The following is a 22,082-nucleotide window of genomic DNA, read 5'->3' on the forward strand; positions in this document are numbered from 1 at the left end:
TTCCCCTGAATAAAACGCTATGACATCACATCCCTTTGAAGCTCCCTCCCCTTTCCAAACCCTGCCCCCTAGGCTCCACCTCTCCAAAACTGCAGGGATTTCTCCAATCCGCTGTCAGCAACCCGACTTCTGACACATCCCGCAAAATGGCGGTAGAGTGGACTGTACCACCATAACTTGCAGGTTGGGTTGAGATCTCATTTTTCAATGCCTCCTCCTACATAAAGTGTCCTACAAGCGGAAAACTGTCACGGAAAAAGGATTGAACCGTTCGGTTCAGCATTCCACTTGCAGTGAGGTTTTTCCAAGGGAAATATTCATTTTTAATAAATAAATTATTATTATTATGATGATGATTATTTATTATATTTATAAGCCGCCCTCCCCCGAAGGGCTCAGGGCGGCGAACAATAGACAATAGAGCACAGTAAAATCAGTAATATCAGCTATAAAATCAATTAGAAACAGCTCTATATATTAAAACCCAACCCCCTTAAAAGCAGCGTTCTAACATCAAACGTATTGATGGCGTCTCTCTAGTCAGTCCCCTGAAAGGGAAAAGGGAAGGAAAGGGCGGTAGATCCACAGATGTTATGGAGAAAGCGGGGGGGAAAGCGGGGGGGGGGAGCCATCAGCGGCCAGACCCCTCAAAGGCCCGGTGGAACAGCTCTGTCTTGCAGGCCTCCCTTGTCATAAGAAATCCCTCCCTTGTCATAAGAAATGGTATGCTCTGAAATTCTGCCACCCTGTTCTGCCACATGTGAACACCAGGCCTCAGCAATTTTGTGGGAGGAAGGGTCGCTTTCCCTTTCCACCTCCTCGGAATTGCCCATAGCAGACATTACCTTCTTCTATGAACTGTCACAGCACGGTTAAGCAGATGCTAGATCATCAAAATCTACTTGACAGTTTATCATGTGATGCAGCCTCTTCCTGGCTCTAATTAGGAAAAGACTGTGATTGGTTGATATACTAGATATAAGGCGGCAGGTACTGAAGTCTGTGGAGGCGTTTGTCTTCGTACCGCTTGGCGAAGCACTTTGTCTGTGCAGCCAATATTTGCGAACAATAAAAGTAGGACTGCTTCTGTGCGCGTGTGAGTTCCTACTGAGTTCCTGAGAGTGGCGCTGCTCTGCTACTAGGGGTTTTACTACGGTGACCAGACGTCCCGCTTTTGGCAGGACAGTCCCGCCTTAAAACAATTTGTCCCGCCTCCCGCGGGTTTTTTGAACATCCTGATTTTTGGAAGGCTGCCGCACTGCCTTCTGGGGCGCGCCGCAGGAGCGCACTGCCTTCTGGCAGTCACAGGGCGGGAAACGGGAGCACCTCAGAAGGCATGCGCGCGGCCGCCCGCCCACCCACCCGGGTCCCGGTTTACAAAGGTGACAATCTGGTCACCTTAGGTTTTACCCCATCCGCATGAACTGATGTGTTTTTCTCACCAAGGTTTACCACGAGTGCAGCTGCATCCTTGGGAGCACTCCCCTGGAACCTGGTTCCGCTGCAGCTGGAAAGTGTACTTCATCTTGCGAGAAAAGGACCCTTCTCTTGCTTTTCGTGTTTGTCGTTATTATCTTCACATTCCTCAGTAGCATTCCGGCTCTGACTGCTACTTTGAGGTAAGCAACAGGAACCAGTCTTTGGGTTGATGATGCTTGTAACAACATAATTGCAAAATAACAATACTTTTTTAAAAAAATTAGTAGTAGTTGCAACTGGATGCAAAGTGGCTGTTGTATCTGATCCAGCACACCTGCTTCGGGGTCGGTTTTGATGCGACAATTGGTTTGTGTTTGTTTTGTGTTTCCTAGGTGTGTCTCAGACAGGCAACGATCGTTCGCTCTGGGAATCCAGTGGATTGTAGTGAGGACACTAGGTAACGTACACCATCAATAACCAGCAGTCTGCTTTTTTCCCTTTTTTGTCAGTTTTGTTTATTTGTACTTCAAAAATCCAAGTCCAACACATACACAAAAAGAGAAATTCACCAAATTTTAAAGTACTTCTTTCATGTAGACTTCCAGTTTTTTTCTACACTCAGTGTTAACCCTGAGCGTAGTGGCGTAGGAGGTTAAGAGCTCGTGTATCTAATCTGGAGGAACTGGGTTTGATTCCCAGCTCTGCCGCCTGAGCTGTGGAGGCTTATCTGGGGGATTCAGATTAGCCTGTGCACTCCCACACACGCCAGCTGGGTGACCTTGGGCTAGTCACAGCTTCTCGGAGCTCTCTCAGCCCCACCTACCTCACAGGATGTTTGTTGTGAGGGGGGAAGGGCAAGGAGATTGTAAGCCCCTTTGAGTCTCCTGCAGGAGAGAAAGGGGGGATATAAATCCAACCTCTTCTTCTTCTTCTTCTTAAACGCTACACTTTCAGCACTTGGCCATTAAGCGTCAAAATGAAATTAAACCTTTAGCATCCTTATTAATAAAAGGTCTCACTTTTCCCTATTGGATCTTAATTTGACAATGATTAACCTTCAAAACCAGTAGTTATCATTTTTAAAATATTCTGTCAAGGGTTGCCAACGGTCCAGGAACATAATTTAAGTAGCAAAGTTAACTTGGCCATTTCTACTAATTCTAGTACCTTCACTCAGCGTTCTTCAGCTGTAGGAATAGCTGGAGTTTTCCATTTTGGTGCATGTAATATTCTGGCGGCTGCTGCCACATAAAAACACAGTTTCATGTTGTTGTTTTCTAGAGATCTATCCATAAATCCCAGCAGGACAGCCTCAAGTCTTATTTGTACATTAACCTTTAAAATCTTTTGGATTATGGATAGATCTTGAGGAAGAACTAACATCCAAAGAACTGAATTATGGATAGATCTCTAGTCATAATTGACATCCACAATTCTAAAATGGTTTTCCCCGCCATACACGCAGTGAATAATGCTGTAGTTCCTTTCAAAACAGTTGATCCGTGTTGCTCCAGGGCAAGTTCTAGACAGCTGTAGTGATGCAAAGAGAAATGTGTTAGGACCTTAGAGGCCAACTGCTGTCTTGTGGTTAGGAGTGCTTTTGTTAAGCATCGCTGGGCTTGAAACAAACGCAGGAGTCGCTCCGTTGAGCCTCGCTTTCAAAGTCCTTGCTTCAGCTGAATCAGGTTTTTGCATCTTCGGCTGAGCTGCAAGGAAGTTGCTGTTGGTGCAGCAGGCGTCTATGAGCACCTGGATATGCCTTTTGTCAAATCAGACCATCAATCCATCTATTGCAGTATTGTGCCCTGATTCCGAATAGCATTCTAGAGTCTCAGGGGGAGAAAATCCATCTGAATGCTACACAAGATAGCTAAGGGACTGAATTTAGGACCTTTGTATACAATATGTGGGCTTTACCAGAGCTCCCTACAACATATGCAGGAGCATCCAGTCTAAGCTGTCCAATCAACTGAAGACGAGTTTGGAGTTGGATTTATACTCCGCTTTTCTCAACCATAAGGAGTCTTAAAGCGGCTTACAAACGCTTTCCCGCAGTGGCGTAGTGGCTAAGAGCAGGTGCACGCTGATCTGGAGGAACCGGGTTTGATTCCCAGCTCTGCCGCTCAAGTTGTGGAGGCTTATCTGGGGAATTCAGACTAGCCTGCGCACTCCCACACATGCCAGCCGGGTGACCTTGGGCTAGTCACAGCTTTCCGGAGCTCTCTCAGCCCCACTCACCTCACAGGGTGTTTGTTGTGAGGGGGGAAGGGAAAGGAGATTGTCAGCCCCTTTGAGTCTCCTACAGGAGAGAAAGGGGGGATATAAATCCAAAACTCTTCTTCTCTTCTTCTTCCCCACAACAGATGCCTTGTGAGGCAGGTGGGGCTGAGAGAACTGCGACTAGCCCAAGATCACCCAGCAGACTTCATTTGTAGGAGTGTGGAAACACAACTGGTTCACCAGATAAGCCTCTGCCACTCAGGTGGAGGAGTGGGGAATCCAAACCCGGTTCTCCAGATCAGAATTCACCTTCCTTTAACCACGACACCAGGCTGGCTCTCAGGAGATGTCAAAGGGTGGGTACACAAAATATGGCCCAAGCATCATCCCAGCACCTCCGTCCAGGGTGGCTGGCCAATGGGCATCTCAGAGCACACCTGCCTGGGCCAACTAACCTAGGGCACTGAATGCCCTTGGACTGGCCCTGTTGATAAATTATGAGTTATGCATTATTATTATTATTATTGTAGATTTCACAGCTGCCAGATCTTTAGCTGGTTGTTGGCCTTCATTACAATTCAAGCCTCACCCAGAAGCCTAGGAAGTTGCAATGTATCGGCGTAGTATTCGTGCGGATCCCACAGGGCTGCCTTCTGAATTTGACAAGTGTTAATTTTGTCAATTCGAAGATGTTTCAAGTGCTGCCCTAGTGTTTTTGGGGTGTTTTTGGGATGGCGCCCAGCGTGCCGATTACCACTGGGACAACCTCAGCTGGTTTGTGCCATAGACGCTGAAGCTCGATTTTCAAATCACAGTATCTAGTGACCTTCTCGTGTTCTTTTTCAATGACCCTGCTGTCACCGGGGACTGCTATGGTCATTGAAAAAGAACACGAGAAGGTCACTAGATACCGCAATTTGAAAATCGAGCTTCAGCGTCTATGGCACAAACCAGCTGAGGTCGTTGTTGTTGTTGTTGTTGTTGTTATTATTATCATTATCATTATCATCATTATCATCATTATCACCACCACCACCACCACCACCAATCAATCAATCAATCAATCAATCAATCAATCAATCAATCAATCAATCTTATATACCGCCCTCCCCTGGAGGGCTCATTAGGCCAAAAGACATGCCATGCTGAGTCTTCCATTCTGGGACAAGAAATGCCTGAACCTCTATAGATTGGGTTAGTCAAATACAATCTCTTGGAGTAAAAAGCTCTCCACAGTCTTTGCCTCACTTGTGTAACCACTGCTATTTCGTGGTATCTGAAACTTTAGCTGCTGAACAGAGATCGCTGTTAAATAACGGAAACTTCCACTGACCCTAAGAATATAAATTATGCTGTTATCCAAGGGAGTGTCCTTGTATTAACATAAAACATTGAACTTGGAACAAGTGTTTTTAAAGATATTATGAAATCACCATTGTCTGATTCTTCCCAAGTAATAATCTCCAGTTAATGATTGAAACTGGCCCAACGGCCAATGGCGGATATTTTCAGCCCTCCAACTAATACAATGGAAAAAGATCCCACGCAGCTTGATGGAACCAGAATTTCTCTTGGAATCTTTTAGCAGGAAATATATATTTTTTTTGGTTAGCTGATGTATCTCAATTCTGTCTTTACACAGGTGGCATTCCAGGTCCAATTGCCTTTGGCTCAATGATTGACAAGTCGTGTCTCCTATGGCAGAACCAGTGTGGAGAGCAAGGGTCATGCTATGTCTATCAGAACTTTGCCATGAGCCGGTACACCTTGATTGCTGGTCTTATTTACAAGGTAATCTCAAATCATCATATGTTTGCTTCAGTTGTCCTTTGCTGAGACCTTTTGTAGCTCTCTGTTCCACCTTTCTTAAGACACTCGCCATGCAGATGGGCCAAGCCGTGGTGAACACCAAAAAAAAAACACAAATTAGTACCTGTTTCTTATTGAGGTGGTAACCTATTATCTAGATCAGTGGTTCCCAAACTTATTTGGCCTACCGCCCCCTTTCCAGAAAAAATATTACTTAGCGCCCCCTGGAAATTAATGTTTTTAAATTTTAATAGCAATTAAACAGAAAGATATATGTATTAATTTTTCTACCTGTGGCCATCACCGCCCCCCCTGGATCGCTGCAGCACCCACCAGGGGGCAGTGGCGCCCACTTTGGGAATCACTGATCTAGATGATGGTACCACTCCAAGCTATAGTTGAGGGTATATGTTTACTTACAGGATATTCTTGCCATAGAGTTCCTGGCAAACCCTAGAGCTACTCAGATGGGACAAAGGGTAGCTCTAGGAATCACCAGAAACTCTGTGGTAAAACTGAAAGTTCTTTCAGAGGTCATGGGCAACGTTTCTTGCCCACACTAGGAGCCCTATTAGGTGAAGCTCTGGGGATTATACAGTGGCGTGAGTCTGCTCTCTGAAATTTCCAGTGGTTCACTAGAAGAAGCATCACATCCTGTCAGGTGATTTATTCTTGCACAGTTCTGAGGAAGACAGGACAAGCAACCCCCATATCTCAAAGGCTACATTTCTCAAACCCTCTCAAACCCACCTCTTCTTATCTTGCAGGTGATTGGATCGTTCTTCTTCCTCCTCGCTTGCTTGCTCTACAAACCACCTCCTCTAGAATCCCTCCCAGGTAGCTCTGATGTCTCTGAAAATGGCAACTGTGACCTCAAAGAGAGCGAATGTCCTCTTCAGTCTCCAGAGAACATATAGCACTGTGGTTACGACAAGAGACTTCCCACGCAAATCTCAAAAATATTGTGCCAGAAAATTGTCCTTTCCTGTTACTTATTATTTTAAGCTTTCTTTTTTTTCCCTCCCCCTTTGGGGAAGAATTATTTCATGAAGTTCCTGTCTCGGTTAGTATTTGACAAACACAAAAGCACACCGCAAATCCTTCTTTCCACCTCTGAACCAGGGTGTCACTGGATCTTTGAGGCTATCCCTCATGAGGTGGACGGAGGTGCACGGAGCTCGGAGAACTTGATGCTGCCATCTTGAATGTCTTCCCCTCATGGGTGCTGCCATTTTGAATCGGGGTGCTGTCAAGAGGCGTGTTTCCTGCTTGCTCCGAGCAAGAGATGCTCATTATATGAGTTGTCCCAGCTTGTGTTTTGACACCTTTGTTTTGAGTCCACAATGTTTGTGATACCGAGTTTTTACCAACACCCCAGTATTGATTTAGTTTATTTAAAGAAGGGCTAAACATAGCTTCAAACCATTCCTGTATCAAAGCACTTAAAACAGCTGCATCTGGCAGGTCACTTGCGATTACAAGCTCCAAATTCTTTGCCAGTGCGTGTGAGAATTGACTGGCCCCTGGTGGCTACTACCCTGTTTCCCCGAATATAAGACATCCCCTGAAAATAAGACGCAGTAGAAGTTTTGCTGAAGTGTGAAATGTAAGGCATCCCCCGAAAGTAAGACGTAGCAAAGTTTTTGTTTGGAAGCATGCCCGACGAACAGAACACAGAAAAATAAGACATCCCCTGAAAATAAGACACAGCACATATTTGGGAGCAAAAATTAATATAAGACACTGTCTTATTTTCGGGGAAGCACGGTATAAAGCAAGTTCTAAGATCCTGAATCCTGTATCTGATGGCTCAGCACTTGATTGCTGCAACATGGGGGTGGCTCAGCATGTAACTCAACCACAGAGTACACATACCGACGTCTCACGTCTCCCAACAGAACGTCAAATTCAATAACTTCCAGTAGGAGCCATTCGTACGTTCGATTGTAACTCATGGAGTGAGGCCAGGAAATGAAGAATCATAGAGTGATGCGTGTCTGAATCAGCCAAAGATCACAATCCAGTTTCTAGCCAGAATGCCTATTGACCCCTTTGTCTGACCTCTTCCGCCTATTTGTTTGTTATGTGGGTCTAGTCCAGTCACAGTTCTCTGAGAACTCTCACAATCCCACCTACCTCACAAGGTGTCTGTGGTGAAGAGAGGAAGGGAAAGGAATTTGTAAGCTGCCTTGAGTGTTCTTACAGGAGATGAAAGGTGGGGTATAATTCCAAACTCCTCCTCCTGTCCTCTTCTCGGGTTTGATTCCACACTCCCTCACCTGAATGGCAGAGGCCTATCTGGTGAACCAAATGTGTTTCTGCTCTCCTACATTCCTATTGGGTGACCTTGGGCTAGTCACAGTTCTTTGGAACTCTGTCAGCCCCACCTACCTCACAAGGTGTCTGTTGTGCGGAGATGAAGGGAAAGGAGCTTGTGAGCCACCTTGAGTCTCCTTACAGGAGAGAAAGGTGGGATATAAATCCAAACTTCTCCTCTTCTTCCTCTTCCTCTTCCTCTTCTTCTTCTTCTTCTTCTTCTTCTTCAGCCCCACCTACATCTCAAGGTGTCTGTTGTAAGGAGAGGAAGGGAAGGAGTTTGTAAACCACTTTGAAATTCCTTATGTTTGAGAGAAGCAGGGTATGAATACAAAATCTCCTCCACCTGCTCCTCCTCCTGCTCCTCCTCCTGCTCCTCCTCCTCCTCCTCCCCCCCACCTCCTCCTCCTCCTCCTCCTCCTCCTCCTCCTCCTCCTCCTCCTCCTCCTCCTCCTCCTCCTTCTCCTTCTTCTTCTTCTTCTTCTTCTTCTTCTTCTTCTTCTTCTTCTTCTTCTTCTTCTTCTTCTTCTTCTTCTTCTTCTTCTTCTTCTTCTTCTTCTTTTTCTTCTTCTTCTTCTTGACAGTAGCTTCCTGCCCTCGCCCACGCATTCAGGAGCATAGGAAGTTCTCCATGGAAAGCAGGGCCTGAGAATTGCTTGGACTGTTTTCTTACGTTCTATGTTGTTTGTTGCTGCATTGCCTAGGATGATAGGAGACCGAAAGCCATCACGAGCCCTTTACTGCTTCTGCAAATTGAGTAATATTGTAATGTCATACTGCTGGGACCTCTCTGTGAGTGATGAAGAGTTCACCTCTTGGTTTGTGTGTGGTGGGCCACAGAATCTTTTTGAGGAGTCTTTGCAGTCTTCTTTCAGAGAATAGCTGTGTAGAGCAGTTAGATTCACATCCGGTAGCACCTTGGAGACCAGCACGATTTTCAGCATATAAGCTTTTGTGAGTCAAAGTTCCCTTTGTGAAAATTTTGTTGGGTATCCAAGGTGCTATAGAACTCCTTTCTGTTCTACTGCCTTGGACTCCATGGCTTTCGGCAGTGTGTGTGTGTGGGGGGGGGGGGGGAACCTTTCAGAAAAATGAATTCCCTCTTGTGTTCCTGAAGGCATAGTTATGGCTTTTCATCCTTCCAAGGTGTAAGAATACCACCAAAGAAACAGTCTACTTCGGAAAAGGGCATGGCTTTGTGTGAGACTTTGGAAAGTTTGTTTAGCAATTGTGAACTCTTGTGAGAACGAGCGAAGCATCGTAGGAGCCGGACGGATACTAACCGGCAATCCTGAAGTGTGTACAAACGGTTGGAGAACATCTCAAGAGAAGTAAGATGATGTAATGGTTAACAGTGTGATTTTGAAGTGAGATCCAGAGGTGGGATCCAACCAGTTCTCACCACTTCTCCAGAAGTGGTTACTAATTTTTTCTGAGTGCCGAGAAGGGGTTACTAAAGCCACCTCCCTGCCCAATAGGGACTGGGGGTGCGTGTGTGCGCCGCCGCCACTGTTTGAATCCCACCACCATCGGGACCTGTTATTAAAATGTTTGGATCCCACCACTGGTGGGATCTAAAGTAAATTGGCTGGGTTGGGGGCAGGAATCTACTGCTCTTAAGAGTATAATGGAGGGGGATCTCTGGTATAGCTCAGAGCTATGAGATGATTTGACTGTAAGACTGTGGTCCATTCTTCACCAGCCCTGAAAACATTTTTGCAAATGTTTTGCAAACGTTTTCAAAATTCCATTGGTCCACTCACTGCCTTGAAATGATTCTTGACCGCCATTTTGTGGTCCTTCTGTTTCTTTTATTAAACTCTGTGGATCCGATGGTACAAAGCTTCAAAGCCTTGTGGTGGGATCTTCTGGGGTCATGTTTTCAAAGCTATGGAGACACGACCCCCCCAAATAAGAAAGGTGGCTACTAACCTGGATAGCTTTAAAAGGGGCTTGGACAGATTTATGGAGGAGAAGTCGATTTATGGCTACCAATCTTGATCCTCTTTGATCTGAGATTGCAAATGCCTTAGCAGACCAGGTGCTCAGGAGCAGCAGCAGCAGAAGGCCATTGCTTTCACATCCTGCAGGTGAGACCCCAAAGGCATCTGGTGGGCCACTGCGAGTAGCAGAGAGCTGGACTAGATGGACTCTGGTCTGATCCAGCTGGCTTGTTCTTATGTTCTTAAAGGACAAAAATACAGAGTCGAACGGCTGGCACAAGGTTTGAAAAGGGTGCCAATGAGGAAGTCTGGGAAGCATGGGAAATATCTTAAAGCATAGGTGTCAAACTTGCAGTCCTCCAGATGTTATGGACTACAGTTCCCATCATCCCTTGCCAGCTGGCAGGGGATGATGGGAACTGTAGTCCATAACATCTGGAGGGCCACGAATTTGACACCTGTGTCTTAAAGAGACCGGATAGCAAGTGAAAACATTTTGAAAACGTTTTCACAAAAAAATAAGTAGGGAACAGCATGCAAATAAAATGTTTTCAGGACAGAAATAACACATTTTGGGCTAAAAATGTGGCGGAACTCCACGGAGGAAATGTTTTAATTCCTGCCTGAAAACTTTTTATTTGGGTTGTGCGGGACAAATTAGAATGGGGAGCTGAGCTTCAGCGGAAGTCCCGAGAGAACAGACATAATGCCAAATCAGTTTCGTCTGAGCGTCAGAATTTAGGTAAGGAAAAAGGCAACTTTGTTAATACGCCTTTCTGTCCAAACCACCTCCCGTGGTTTGCACTGGAATTTGAAATGGCCCAAAATGGGAAACGCGTATGAACGTTATCAGTCCTTCACTTGTTGTAAACTGGCTTGCTCTGACTTAAGACTCTGCTACCACTGTCAAAAATGTGAAGTAAAGCTGTTTCTGGGCTCTGCCTTTTCAAAGTACAAGGCGGATGGGTGGCATATGGGAATATTCCTTTACGAGAGGAAAAGGATGCCTACCCACAGAAAACTAGAATGGCGGAGAGAAAATTGGTGGAACCTTTTCCCTTTACAGGCAAGCTATTTATTTTTGCACAGGGAGGATTTTGGGTAGGAGAGCATTCCAAATTACAACTTTTCACTTTCTATTGTGTGACAGCATAATACAGGAAATGTGTATTTAACAATTTATACCCTGCCTCCTTTCCCAATAGAGACCCCAAACGTCTTACAGCGGTTCTCCTCTCCTCTATTTTATCCTCTAAGTAACCTTGTGCAGGAGCAGCAGTGGCATAGGAGGTTAAGAGCTTGTGTATCTAATCTGGAGGAACTGGGTTTGATTCTCCGCTCTGCCACCTGAGCTGTGGAGGCTTATCTGGGGAATTCAGATTAGCCTGTGCACTCCCACACACACCAGCTGGGTGACCTTGGGCTAGTCACAGCTTCTTGGAGCTCTCTCAGCCCCACCTACCTCACAGGGTGTTTGTTGTGAGGGGGGAAGGGCAAGGAGATTGTAAGCCCCTTTGAGTCTCCTACAGGAGAGAAAGGGGGGATATAAATCCAAACTCCTCCTCCTCCTCCTCCTCCTCCTCTTCTTCTTCTTCTTCTTCTTCTTCTTCTTCTTCTTCTTCTTCTTCTTCTTCTTCTTCTTCTTCTTCTTCTTCTTCTTCTTCTTCTTCTCGTGAGGTAGGTTAGGCCAAGGTCTGCCAGTGAATTTCTAGACCAGAGCAGGGAATTTGAACTGACATCTTTCAGAGATCCTGGCCCTCTGATTGCTACACCAAAGAAACCGGAATGGCACAACGACCCTTTCCACACAAACCTTTTAAAACGTTTTGAGATGGGAAATAAAATGTTTCCTTCGTAGGGTTCTGCATTGTTTTTTCCCCAAAAAATGTTCCAAAAACTCTGTGCCGTCCTTGAACATCCTCTCCAACGCCGTTTTATCACATTACTGAGCTCAGACCTTTCCCCCTTGGCTGTTTCTGTGTGTTTTTCAATTGGGGGTGGGGGGGTTAAAATTTTCGAAAAATCAATTATACAAGCTATTGGAATCAAGAAGCGTTGAAGCATCAATTCGACCAATCACTCAAAACAGGCGGGAAAACCCCTCATGGCAGTTATGAATTGTTTTGAGGGGGCAAGCACAGACAAATATCATGGTAAATGGTGTGGAGGTTGAAACATAAGTATCCTGTCAACCATGAGTGATCTTGGACCCTCGACCCTAATCTACCTCACAGGGCTGGTGTGAGGATACAAGGAGAGGGAAAACAATGCGTAAATGTCCCCCTGAACCCTTGGGAGAAAAGGACAGGATTTTTTTCTGGATGGGTCTCTGCTGCTTTCTTTTTCTTTTAAATACTAAATAACAAGACGGCAGGAAACTCAGATCAGGGAACTGAATCTGTGGACTGGATTCAGTTCCCTGATCTGAGTTTCCTGATGTTTTGTAATTTAGTATTTAAAAGGAAGCAGCAGGTTCCCACCCGGAATCACAAAGACATCTGCAATGTACCGCAGGCTTGCCAACCTCCAGGTGGTGGCTGGTCATCTTCTCAGCTTATAACTGATCTCCAGGCAAAAGAGATCGGTTCTGCCGTGTTTTTTTTAAAGGGCCCTTTGAGATGGTGGACGGTATAGCATTATATCCCATTGAAGTCCCTTCTCTTCCCAAACCTCACTCTCCTCAGCAGGGGCATACCACCCAAGAGGACATATGGGGTTAAATGTCCCCGAGCTGCTGCCATTTAGTCATGTGGGGGTGGAAAATCACCCCCACACCCTGCCTCTCTCCCAGTGGTGGGATCCAAAAATTTTAGTAACAGGTTCCCATGGTGGTGGGATTCAAACTGTGGCGTAGCGCCAATGAGGCTGGGCGGGGCACAACGGGGGCATGGCCAGGCATTCCGGGGGTGGGGCATTCCTGGGCGGGGCTGTGGCAATGATGCAGCCGCTGCGCCGGTCCTTGGGCGGGAAACGAATGCACGCAGGCGCAGGCTGCCACGCACGCCAGTGCACCTCCTGCTAGACTGCTTCAAGTTCTGCGCGCTACTGCTGAGAGGAGGGGCGTAACTAAGGCAAAAATCACGTGGCAAAATCACCAATTAGTAACCCCCTCTCGGCACACACAAATAATGAGTAACCTACTCTCGGGAACCTGTGAGAACCTGCTGGATCCCACCTCTGCTCTCCCCCCCCCCCGGGGGGGGAGACTTCAGACCTGGTGCAAAAAAAGTTGTTTGGTTGTGGTGGGGGAGGGCAGCTGCCCATATGGGTGTGTGTGTGTGTGTGTGTGTGTGGAAAACTCAGATTTTGCCCCAGGCTACAGTTTCCCTAGATACTCTTCTGTCCCTCAGTCTCCACTCCCAGTCTCCAGGTGTTTCCCAACCCAGAACTGGCAACCCTGAATATACAGAGCCGGGCAACTTGCTGGGTCTCCTTTCCCCTGTGGACCTGTAGAAGGGGGTGGTTCTATCTCCTGCCAGTGTTAAGCTGTTTGTGTATATTGTACATACGCAGCTGAGTTTCCTCTTACTCTGCCACTGAAGAAGGGTGAGGGAAGGACGGGGATGATCCAGCAAGCCGAGCAGAAGATCCCTTTTGCAGCATCACCGTCTTTTCGTGGGTATTCCAGTCGTTCCTTCGACTCGCCACTGAAGCATTTTCATCCAGCCGAGTTTCTTCCCCAATGCGCACCCACAATCTGCTATTGCCCCACTGTTCTGAAGATGGGCATTTCTCCTTTATTTTTTTTAAAAGTACTGTAACTGAAGTTTGACTGACAGGTTGTATTTGTGCTGTAGCCGAGGCAGGTATTTGGACGAGGGAAATGTGTAAAATGAAATGGAACTATGCAATGTTTTGCTTGCTCTATTCTGTAAAGAAACTGTTTTTAGATCCATGGGAAAAAAAGAACAATTCCTTGTGAGGTTGTGTGTATGTGTGTGTGTGTGTGTTTTACTCTAGTTAATGCTGGGGGGTTGGGGGGTGATGCTGATATTACACATACCTGCCTGCATGTCTAGTTTAACTGGTTTTTATTGGTTTAACTGGTTTTTTAAAGAGAATTAGACACAGGGAGGATGGTTCTGTCAGTAGCTATTAGCCATGATAACTAAATGGAACTTCCATATTCAGAGGTAGTCAATCTCTGGATACCAGTGAAAAAGAGGGCAATAATAGGAGGGGGCCTTGTGAGGACAGCCTTTTGGAAGAAAAAAATTAAAAAGAAAAACAAGTTCTCATCTACATAGAAGAAGTTTTCACCACAGAGTTCCTGGCCCTGATCACTTCTAGGTACAGAGGATGAACCAAGAACTTTGTGGTTAGAACTTCCTGTAAATAGACAAGGTCTTATTTTCTTTGTAATTCCCCCCCCCAAAAAAACCCAATTTGACCAGTTTCCACCCACCTATCAAATGAGCAATGGCCACAATTACATGGAGTTCTTCTACCATTAACAGGCAAATGCTAGAGCTGCTCTGATTGGACAAAGAGTAGCTCTAGGAATCACCAGAAACTATGTGGTAAAACTGAAAAGTTCCTTCAGTGGTCACAGGCAATTGTCCCTGCTCTAAAATATATTCAACATCTACAGTATATTCAGTGACAAAGAAAAGGTGGAGCATAAAGGTTGCCAACTAGGCTTAGAAATTCGGGTGCAACAAATACCGGATTCAGCCTGATTCTGGGCAAATTTAGGCATATTTGGGCCAAAATCAGTGAACTTTGAGAGAGTTCTGAGAGAACTCAGTCAGCAGGCTTCACATGTAGGGGCCTGTTTACACACTCAGAAATTCCCCATTGGCTACAATGGAGCCAAGACACTGCAAAGTAGAGAATCTGGGCAAATTTGGGGGTGCCTGTCAGGGGTGCATTTTTAAAGCTAGTGGCACCACAATTTCAGGTCATCATCTGGAAACTGTTCTGATGATATTACCTGAGTTTGCTGAAGTTTGGTTCAGGGAAGCCAAAGTTATGGACTCTCAAAGGGGTAGCCCCATCTCCTGTTTGCTCCCATTGGAAACAATGGGGGAATGAGGGCACCCCCTTTGGGGGTCCACAACTTTGGTCCCCCTGAACCATACTTCACCAAACTTGGTTGGTATCATTAAGACAGTTTCCAAATGATACTCTGAAATTTTAATGCCGCTAGCTTTAGAAATGCACCCCCTGCAGGCTAAAATGTGAAAAACACCAAAGAATACAAAAAAATCAGACAGAAAATTGGCTGACTATGTTCTGCCCAAATATGAACGAATCCGAATGCAAAGTATTCGGACTATTCAGGTATTCAGATGGACCCAAATTTTTTGGGTACACCTGAAAATTCGGGTATATCCGAATATGTTATTTGTCTTATTCAGGCATATAGATAATTTTATGCCCAAATAAATCTGAATTCGAATTTTATTGAATTTCTAGAGTATTGATCAAGTCTATTGCCAACTCCTGGCTGGGAAATACCTGGAGAATTTGAGAGTGGAGCCAAAAAAGGACAGGGTTTGGAGAGAGAAGCGACTTTAACAGGGGATAAAGTCAATAAGCCCACCCTCCAAAGCAGCCTTTTCTTCAAGGTGAACTGATCCCTATTGTCTGAAGAAAAGTTGTAATCTCAGATGAGGTTGAGGAAGAAGAGTTGGATTTATATCCCCCCCTTTCTCTCCTGTAATGGGACTCAAAGGGGCTTACAAATTCCTTTCCCTTCCCCCCTCACAACAAACACCTTGTGAGGTGGGTAGGGCTGAGAGAGCTCCAAAGAACTGTGTCAAGCCCAAGGTCACCCAGCTGGCATGTGTCGGAGTTCACAAGCTAATCTAGTTCACCAGATAAGCCTCCACAGCTCAAGTGGCAGAGCAGGGAATCAAGCCCGGTTCTCCAGATTTAGAGTGCACCTGCTCTTAACCACTACACCATGGTTGGCGACTCTATGGGGCCTGTGATTTCTGAAGACTGTCCCAGAGAAGATTGGATTTCTAGACTTGCATTCCTTTGAACGAAAGACCATTTGTCCAGATGTTAAGCTGTCTTATTGTTCCCCCGTGGCGCCTTCAAAAGACCACCTAGCATCTTTCTCTGCAAAATATTTCCTGAATGGAAGCAGCAGCATTTGAAATTTCAGCACTCCCAAAAGCAAGGCCCCACAAAGCTTAATACCGTTACTTTCCTTCCCCACCCACCCACCCACCCACCCAGTTTAGCATGAGCATATTATATCAGCCACCAGGGGAGCTGCTGTCTGAATGCAGATTTTGAAGTTCCCGCCAAGTTCTTCAAAAGAACCTGCAGTGTTTCTCTCCAGCCACTAGATGGCAGCCAAGGCAAAGCTGTCATAAAACTGTTCTATTCAGGGAAGTGAAAGTTTTCTCTATGTGCTTCTCTGCATAGAAGAGTAGTAAAATTGAGAACTAGAATGGATATATAGCTATTGTTCCCAACCCTTCACCCGCCTAACTATTTGTGGCAGATTCAGGCAGCCTCCTAACTATGCCGGGCATGTTTTCTCACCTTTTTTTTTATGACTGAGCTGTTTTGATGGTCAGGTATCAGGCATTTTATACTTGCCTGCTCACCCTTAGAAACTCCAGAATGGTGAAGAGAACCTTTTTTCCCTATGGTGAATCCCCCCCCCCCACTTTTCAAGAACTGGGGCAGGTTCAATGAACAAAATTTAAATTGTCAAATTGCTTTCACGGCCAGAATCACTGGAGTGTTGTGGGGTTTTCTCATGATGTTTTGCCTGCATCTGTGCTGGTATCTTCAAAGGATCCTCTGAAGATGCCAGCCACAGTTGCAGGTGAAATGTCAGGAGAAAATGCTACTAGAACACAGCCATACAGCCCAGAAACCCCACAACACTCCAAAAGTAAAATTTACTGAACAAACCAGATAGGATCAGGACATATTTCGCTGGATGGAAATCAGGCTGACATTAACTAAATACAAACTTCAGTTTTGGCACAATTTTAGATGCTAATCAGTGGTTCTTTACTGTAAGATGGTACAGTTAGATGTTACCGACTAATAGATTCATGATGACTTTGGGTTCTAATAGGCTGGTACCCTTTCACACAATACACATACAGCCTTGGCACTGTTAGCTTCCCACTTCACATAAGCCCTGTGGGATAGGGCAGGATACAAAATAAATAAATAAATCACCCTCCAGAGGTAACTACTGCAGATTGCCAATATGTCAGATTTGGAATCTACCTGTGTGTATAATTCCCATTCTACCTGGCTTAGGAATTCTCTTCAGTAATTTTCTCCTCCTGCTCATCCTCTGTATTCAAAAGAATTGTTAAAAAAGAAAGAAAAATGAAGAAATAAAGATTGTGGGGCCGAAGCTAACTCTAGAACAGATTGGAAAAAAGTTATTAAAATGCTTGGGAAAACAATAAAGGAAAAATGAAGGGAAGAAATACCTAGAACCAATTGGAGGAAAAACGTGGAATTAAAAGAACACATAGCATTTGTTGGCAAGGTATGTTGTCAACAATTAATGTGGAACAGGCCTCACTATTGCATGATTGCCTGATACAAAGTCTTCATGACAAATACAAGGACACTGAATCATGTGAATCAGCCCCAACACACAAGGTTTTCCCACATTCTTTGATTCTTCACTTCTAAGTTCTTGCTTCTTTTGAGAGGGGGGAGGTTGAGTTCTGCATGTTTTCCTCCTTCTAGCAGTCGATTCAAGATCAAACAAGTTTACATGCAGCACATCTCCCTGTAGATTTTAACTGCAGGTTTTTACACTGGATATAAACTACTTTGATGTCGAATCGACCACTAGGAGGAGCAAACACATGTGGAACTGAACATCTTCCCCCACAAAGAAACCAGGAATTTAGAAGCAAGGAAACTGAGGATGTGGAAAAGCCCACACATAGCAGTATTGTCCTTGAGTTTCCAGGCAGCATGAACATAATACACGAACATCATGCTCACAACTTCAAACGGTCCTGTACAAGTGGCTAGGCTTGGTCAATACCCTAAAAATTCGGTAAAATTCAGATTCGGATTTGTTCGAGCATAAAATTATCTGTATGCCAGAATAAGACAAATAACACATTCGGATATACCCAAATATTTGGGTGTACCCGAAAATTCTGAATACCTGAATAGCCCGAATACCTTGCATTCGGATTCGTTCATAATCGGGCAGGACATAGTCAGCCAATTTTTGCCCGAATATGCCTGAATTTGCCCAGATTTGGGCCAAATCCGATATTTGTTGCACCCGAATCTCCAAGCCTACAAGTGGCTAAGAAATCAGATTAGGACAGGACCGTTGATGTATGTGCAAAAGGGCTTGTATAGATACAGGACTGACAATGCCGACATCATGATATAGGTTTGAAGCAAAAACCTTTGGTGTGATGCACTGTCTTTGTAATATATGCAACTGCCCTAACCTGTGTGCAAAGATGAGCCTTTTCCCCGGTATTTTCTAAGCCAATAATAATAATTTCATTATTTCCATGTTAGCTTCCCTTTCTAAACTTTTATCTAAAAAAGCCACAAGACCAATCTGCCCCTGTGCCAACATGGCCAAGCATTCTCCCCTCCTTGGTTTTTCACAACAACCCTACAAGGTAAGCCAGGCCGAGAGTTTGTAATGGGAACAAGGTGAGCTTGCATGGCAGAAGTAAGGATTTGAACCTGAGTTGTCCAAGGTCCTCGTGTGCCACGGTATCCATAACATGACCCTAGCTGTTGTTCGTACACAAAAAATTATCCCTTTAAGTCAGTGGTGGCGAACCTTTGGCACTCCAGATGTTATGGACTACAATTCCCATCAGCCCCTGCCAGCATGGCCAATTGACCATGCTGGCATGGGCTGATGGGAATTGTAGTCCATAACATCTGGAGTGCCAAAGGTTCGCCACCATGGCTTTAAGTGATTGCAAGAGATATGCATACTCAAAACACGTGGAAAAATCATTCAAAATGCCAGCCGAGTATTTCCACGCAATATGCCGACGGTGATACTTTGCTACTTGTGCTCAAATCCTGCTTTTCAAGCACCCAGGAAGAAACATGCCTGCAAGGCACAAAAATGCATTAACATCTCATTGCCATAATGGAAGAGATCTGGCCGAAACTGGAGCAAAAGCATGGATTATCACAACGTCCACAAGAGAGCTCGGCAGGCCATTTAATTAGTACGAGTTGTGCAGGGGAGACGCAGAAGCAACGTCTGCTGATTGGAGGAGAATAGTTAAGAGCATTAATGTGCTAGCAAATGGCCTCAGCAAGCAAACCGGTCAGTGGCGGACGTGTCGTGTGATTCCTGGTGTCACTGTTCATCCCGGTGCCCCCAGCGCCGGGTCGCTTGGCGTGTACTCACCTGACCTCACAATCCCCTGTGGAATCTTCTTTGTACGTTCCTGGGAGCCATCTCTGTATCTGAAACGCGGGATGTCCTGGTGAAGGTTTCTGGCAATCGGATTTTTGATTTTTTTTGTGGACATTTCACAACCGGGGAACTGTGGCCCTTCCCGCACAAACCTTTTAAAATGTTTCGAGGCAGGAGATAAATGTTTCCTCCATGGAGTTCCACATTGCTTTCCCCCCTTCCAGAGGTGGGGTCCAGCAGGTTCTCACAGGTTCCCGAGAGTAGGTTACTAATTATTTGTGTGTGCCGAGAGGGGGTGACCAATTGGTGATTTTGCCATGTGATTTTGCCTTAGTTACGCCCCTCCTCTGCTCCTCAGCAGTACTGCATAGAACTTGAAGCAGTCTAGCAGGAGGTGCACCGGCGTGTGCGGCAGCCTGCACCTGCATGCATTCATTTCTTGCCCAAGGACCCGTATGCGCGAAACTGTTGCGTCCTTGCCACAGCCCCACCCAGAAATGCCCCACCCCCAGAATGCCCAGCCACGCCCCCGTCGTGCCCCGCCCAGCCCCATTGGCACTACGCCACTGTTTGAATCCCACCACCATGGGAACCTGTTACTAAAATTTTTGGATCCCACCACGGCCCCCTTCCCTTTGATTTCGAAAACATTTTATTTCCAGCCTCAAAACATTCTCAGTGAATCCCCTTTTAAAATGACTCTGTAGGCTGAAACATTTTTAAAATGGCTTCACATGCTGTGCGGTTTCCTTAAGGCATTTTCCATACCTCTCTGCTGTCTCTGAACAGCCTCATTTTGTGAGTTCATTCTCCATTTCCCCTCACCGGATTATGCAATCATTTCTGTGCGTTGTGGTGGGTTTTCTGGGCTTTGTGGCGATGGACTGGTGGATCTTGTTCCTAACGTTTCGCCCAGTGGTGGGATCCAAAAATTTTAGTAACAGGTTCCCATGGTGGTGGGATTCAAACTGTAGCGTAGCGCCAATGGGGCTGGGCAGGGCACAACGGGGGCGTGGCCGGGCATTCCAGGGGCAGGGCATTCCTGGGCAGGGCTGTGGCAAGGACGCAGCCACCCTTTCGCCCGGTCCTGGTAGGAAGCGAATGCCGCGCGAGCAGGCTGCCACGCATACCGATTGCACCTCCTGCTAGACTGCTTCAAGTTCTGTGCGCTGCTGCTGAGAGGAGGGGCGTAACTAAGGCAAAAATCACGTGGCAAAATCACCCATTAGTAACCCCCTCTCGGCACACACAAATAATTAGTAACCTACTCTCTGGAACCTGTGAGAACCTGCTGGATCCCACCTATGGTTTCACCTGCATCTGTGGCCGGCATCTTCAAAGGTGTATCACAGAGGGAAGTCTGTTACACACTGGGTCCAGTGAGAAGGGAATATTTAATGGGGTATATATTGTCCATGTCCCAGGGTGGGGAACCAATCAGTAAGTGTTTGGATGGAACTTGCTATGCAAAGCCTTCGACAATACATTTCTGTGCGTTTTTGTTAGTTGGGGGGGTAACCTTCAAGCCATCGATTATACGAAGTAGGAAGAATCGCAGCATGATGTTGAAAAGCATGGAAGCATCGATTCTTCAACATAGTAAAAAAAAGGGGACACACATAACGGCAGCCATGAATCATTTCAAGGAGGTGTGTGTAGATGTACATCATGCTAAAGGGGGGTTGAAAATATTTTCCAAACGTTTTAGAAGATTTACATGAAAAGGACTTTTGTTCTGGAAGCAAACCCAAATTAGATTCAGAAGAGCTGGGCACTTCACTGTAAACACAAATTGTCTATATATGCTAACACCTAAACTCCTAAGGGGGAGGGGAGACAAAATAATCTTCAAAGGAAAATTAAAATAATATGCCTTGCAGGGGGTTGGCCTCGATGGCCCTTGTTGTCTTTTCCAGCTCTATGATTCTATGATTTTTTTAAACAAAGCATAGAAATAAGTTCTTAACTTTTTCCCCTATCACCCCATTTTATCAAAAAGGAATATATTTTTGAAAACTGATTTCATGATTTAATATCTTTGGCTTTGCCTAGGACAGTGGTGGCAAACCTTTGGCACTCCAGATGTTATGGACTATAATGCCCAGCCCAGCCCAGGGGCTGATGGGAATTGTAGTCCATAACATCTGGAGTGCCAAAGGTTTGCCACCATGGGCCTAGGACTTTTTTTGTTGTTGCTCTGTGATGCTGTACAATTTATTTGTTTATTTAACCTTTAAAAATTGTTTACAACATTTATTAGCCACATTTCTACTCACGGGAATTCAAGGTGGCTTAGAATGCAAATATAATAAAATAAATTAAAAACCCACAAATTAAAGTCGACAAATTAAACTGCTAAAGTCAAAGGCCCTCAATTGTCTCCTGAAGGTCAAGAGTTGGGTGGGTGTGTATACCTCCCTGGGGAGATTATTACATAATCATGGAGTTGCCAACGAAATGGATCTCTTTTGTGTACTCACCAGATGAGCGTCTTTGCTAGATGGTCAAGTCAAGAGGACCGCCTCCTTTGACCTTTGTTCCAAGACTGGAATGGAAGAAGAAGAAGAAGAAGAAGAAGAAGAAGAAGAAGAAGAAGAAGAAGAAGAAGAAGAAGAAGAAGAAGAAGAAGAAGAAGAAGAAGAAGAAGAAGAAGAAGAAGAAGAAGAAGAAGAAGAAGAAGAAGAAGAAGAAGAAGAAGAAGAAGAAGAAGAAGAAGAAGATGGCCCAAGGTCACACAGAAGGAATGTAGGAGTGCGGAAACACCAGATAAGCCTCTGCTACTCAGGTGGAGGAGTGGGGAATCAAACCCAGATCTCCACATTAGAATCCACCTCCTCTTAACCACTGCACCACTGCACTAATAGCCCTAGCTTTATGCCCCACTGAGGTCCTGGCCTCCCCAGGTTTCATCTCAAAGGCCGTTTCTGCACGGCCCCCCAGGCACCTCCACGGCGGCAAGAATTCTGCCGGCGTGGAGGCGGAGGAGAGCACGTTCTTGCGCTAGCGTCGTCACGGCC

At 45.5% G+C, this 22,082-nt stretch overlaps 1 protein-coding gene across 2 annotated transcripts in view; it reads left to right on the forward strand.

Annotated features, from left to right (window-relative positions):
• Positions 1 to 7,630, forward strand: part of SLCO4A1 (solute carrier organic anion transporter family member 4A1) — a 73,731-nt gene extending 66,101 nt beyond the window's left edge. For both annotated transcript variants that reach the window (XM_048495720.1, XM_048495719.1), the window contains exons 10-13: positions 1,447 to 1,619; positions 1,812 to 1,876; positions 5,282 to 5,430; positions 6,216 to 7,630. In XM_048495720.1, coding sequence (XP_048351677.1) covers positions 1,447 to 1,619; positions 1,812 to 1,876; positions 5,282 to 5,430; positions 6,216 to 6,365 — 537 coding nt within the window. In that variant the 3' untranslated portion in view covers positions 6,366 to 7,630. The remainder of the gene's footprint in view (positions 1 to 1,446; positions 1,620 to 1,811; positions 1,877 to 5,281; positions 5,431 to 6,215) is intronic.
• Positions 7,631 to 22,082: the final 14,452 nt, after the last annotated feature.

The sequence above is a fragment of the Sphaerodactylus townsendi genome, linkage group LG05, assembly GCF_021028975.2.
Source record: "Sphaerodactylus townsendi isolate TG3544 linkage group LG05, MPM_Stown_v2.3, whole genome shotgun sequence".
Taxonomy (NCBI): Eukaryota; Metazoa; Chordata; class Lepidosauria; order Squamata; family Sphaerodactylidae; genus Sphaerodactylus; species Sphaerodactylus townsendi.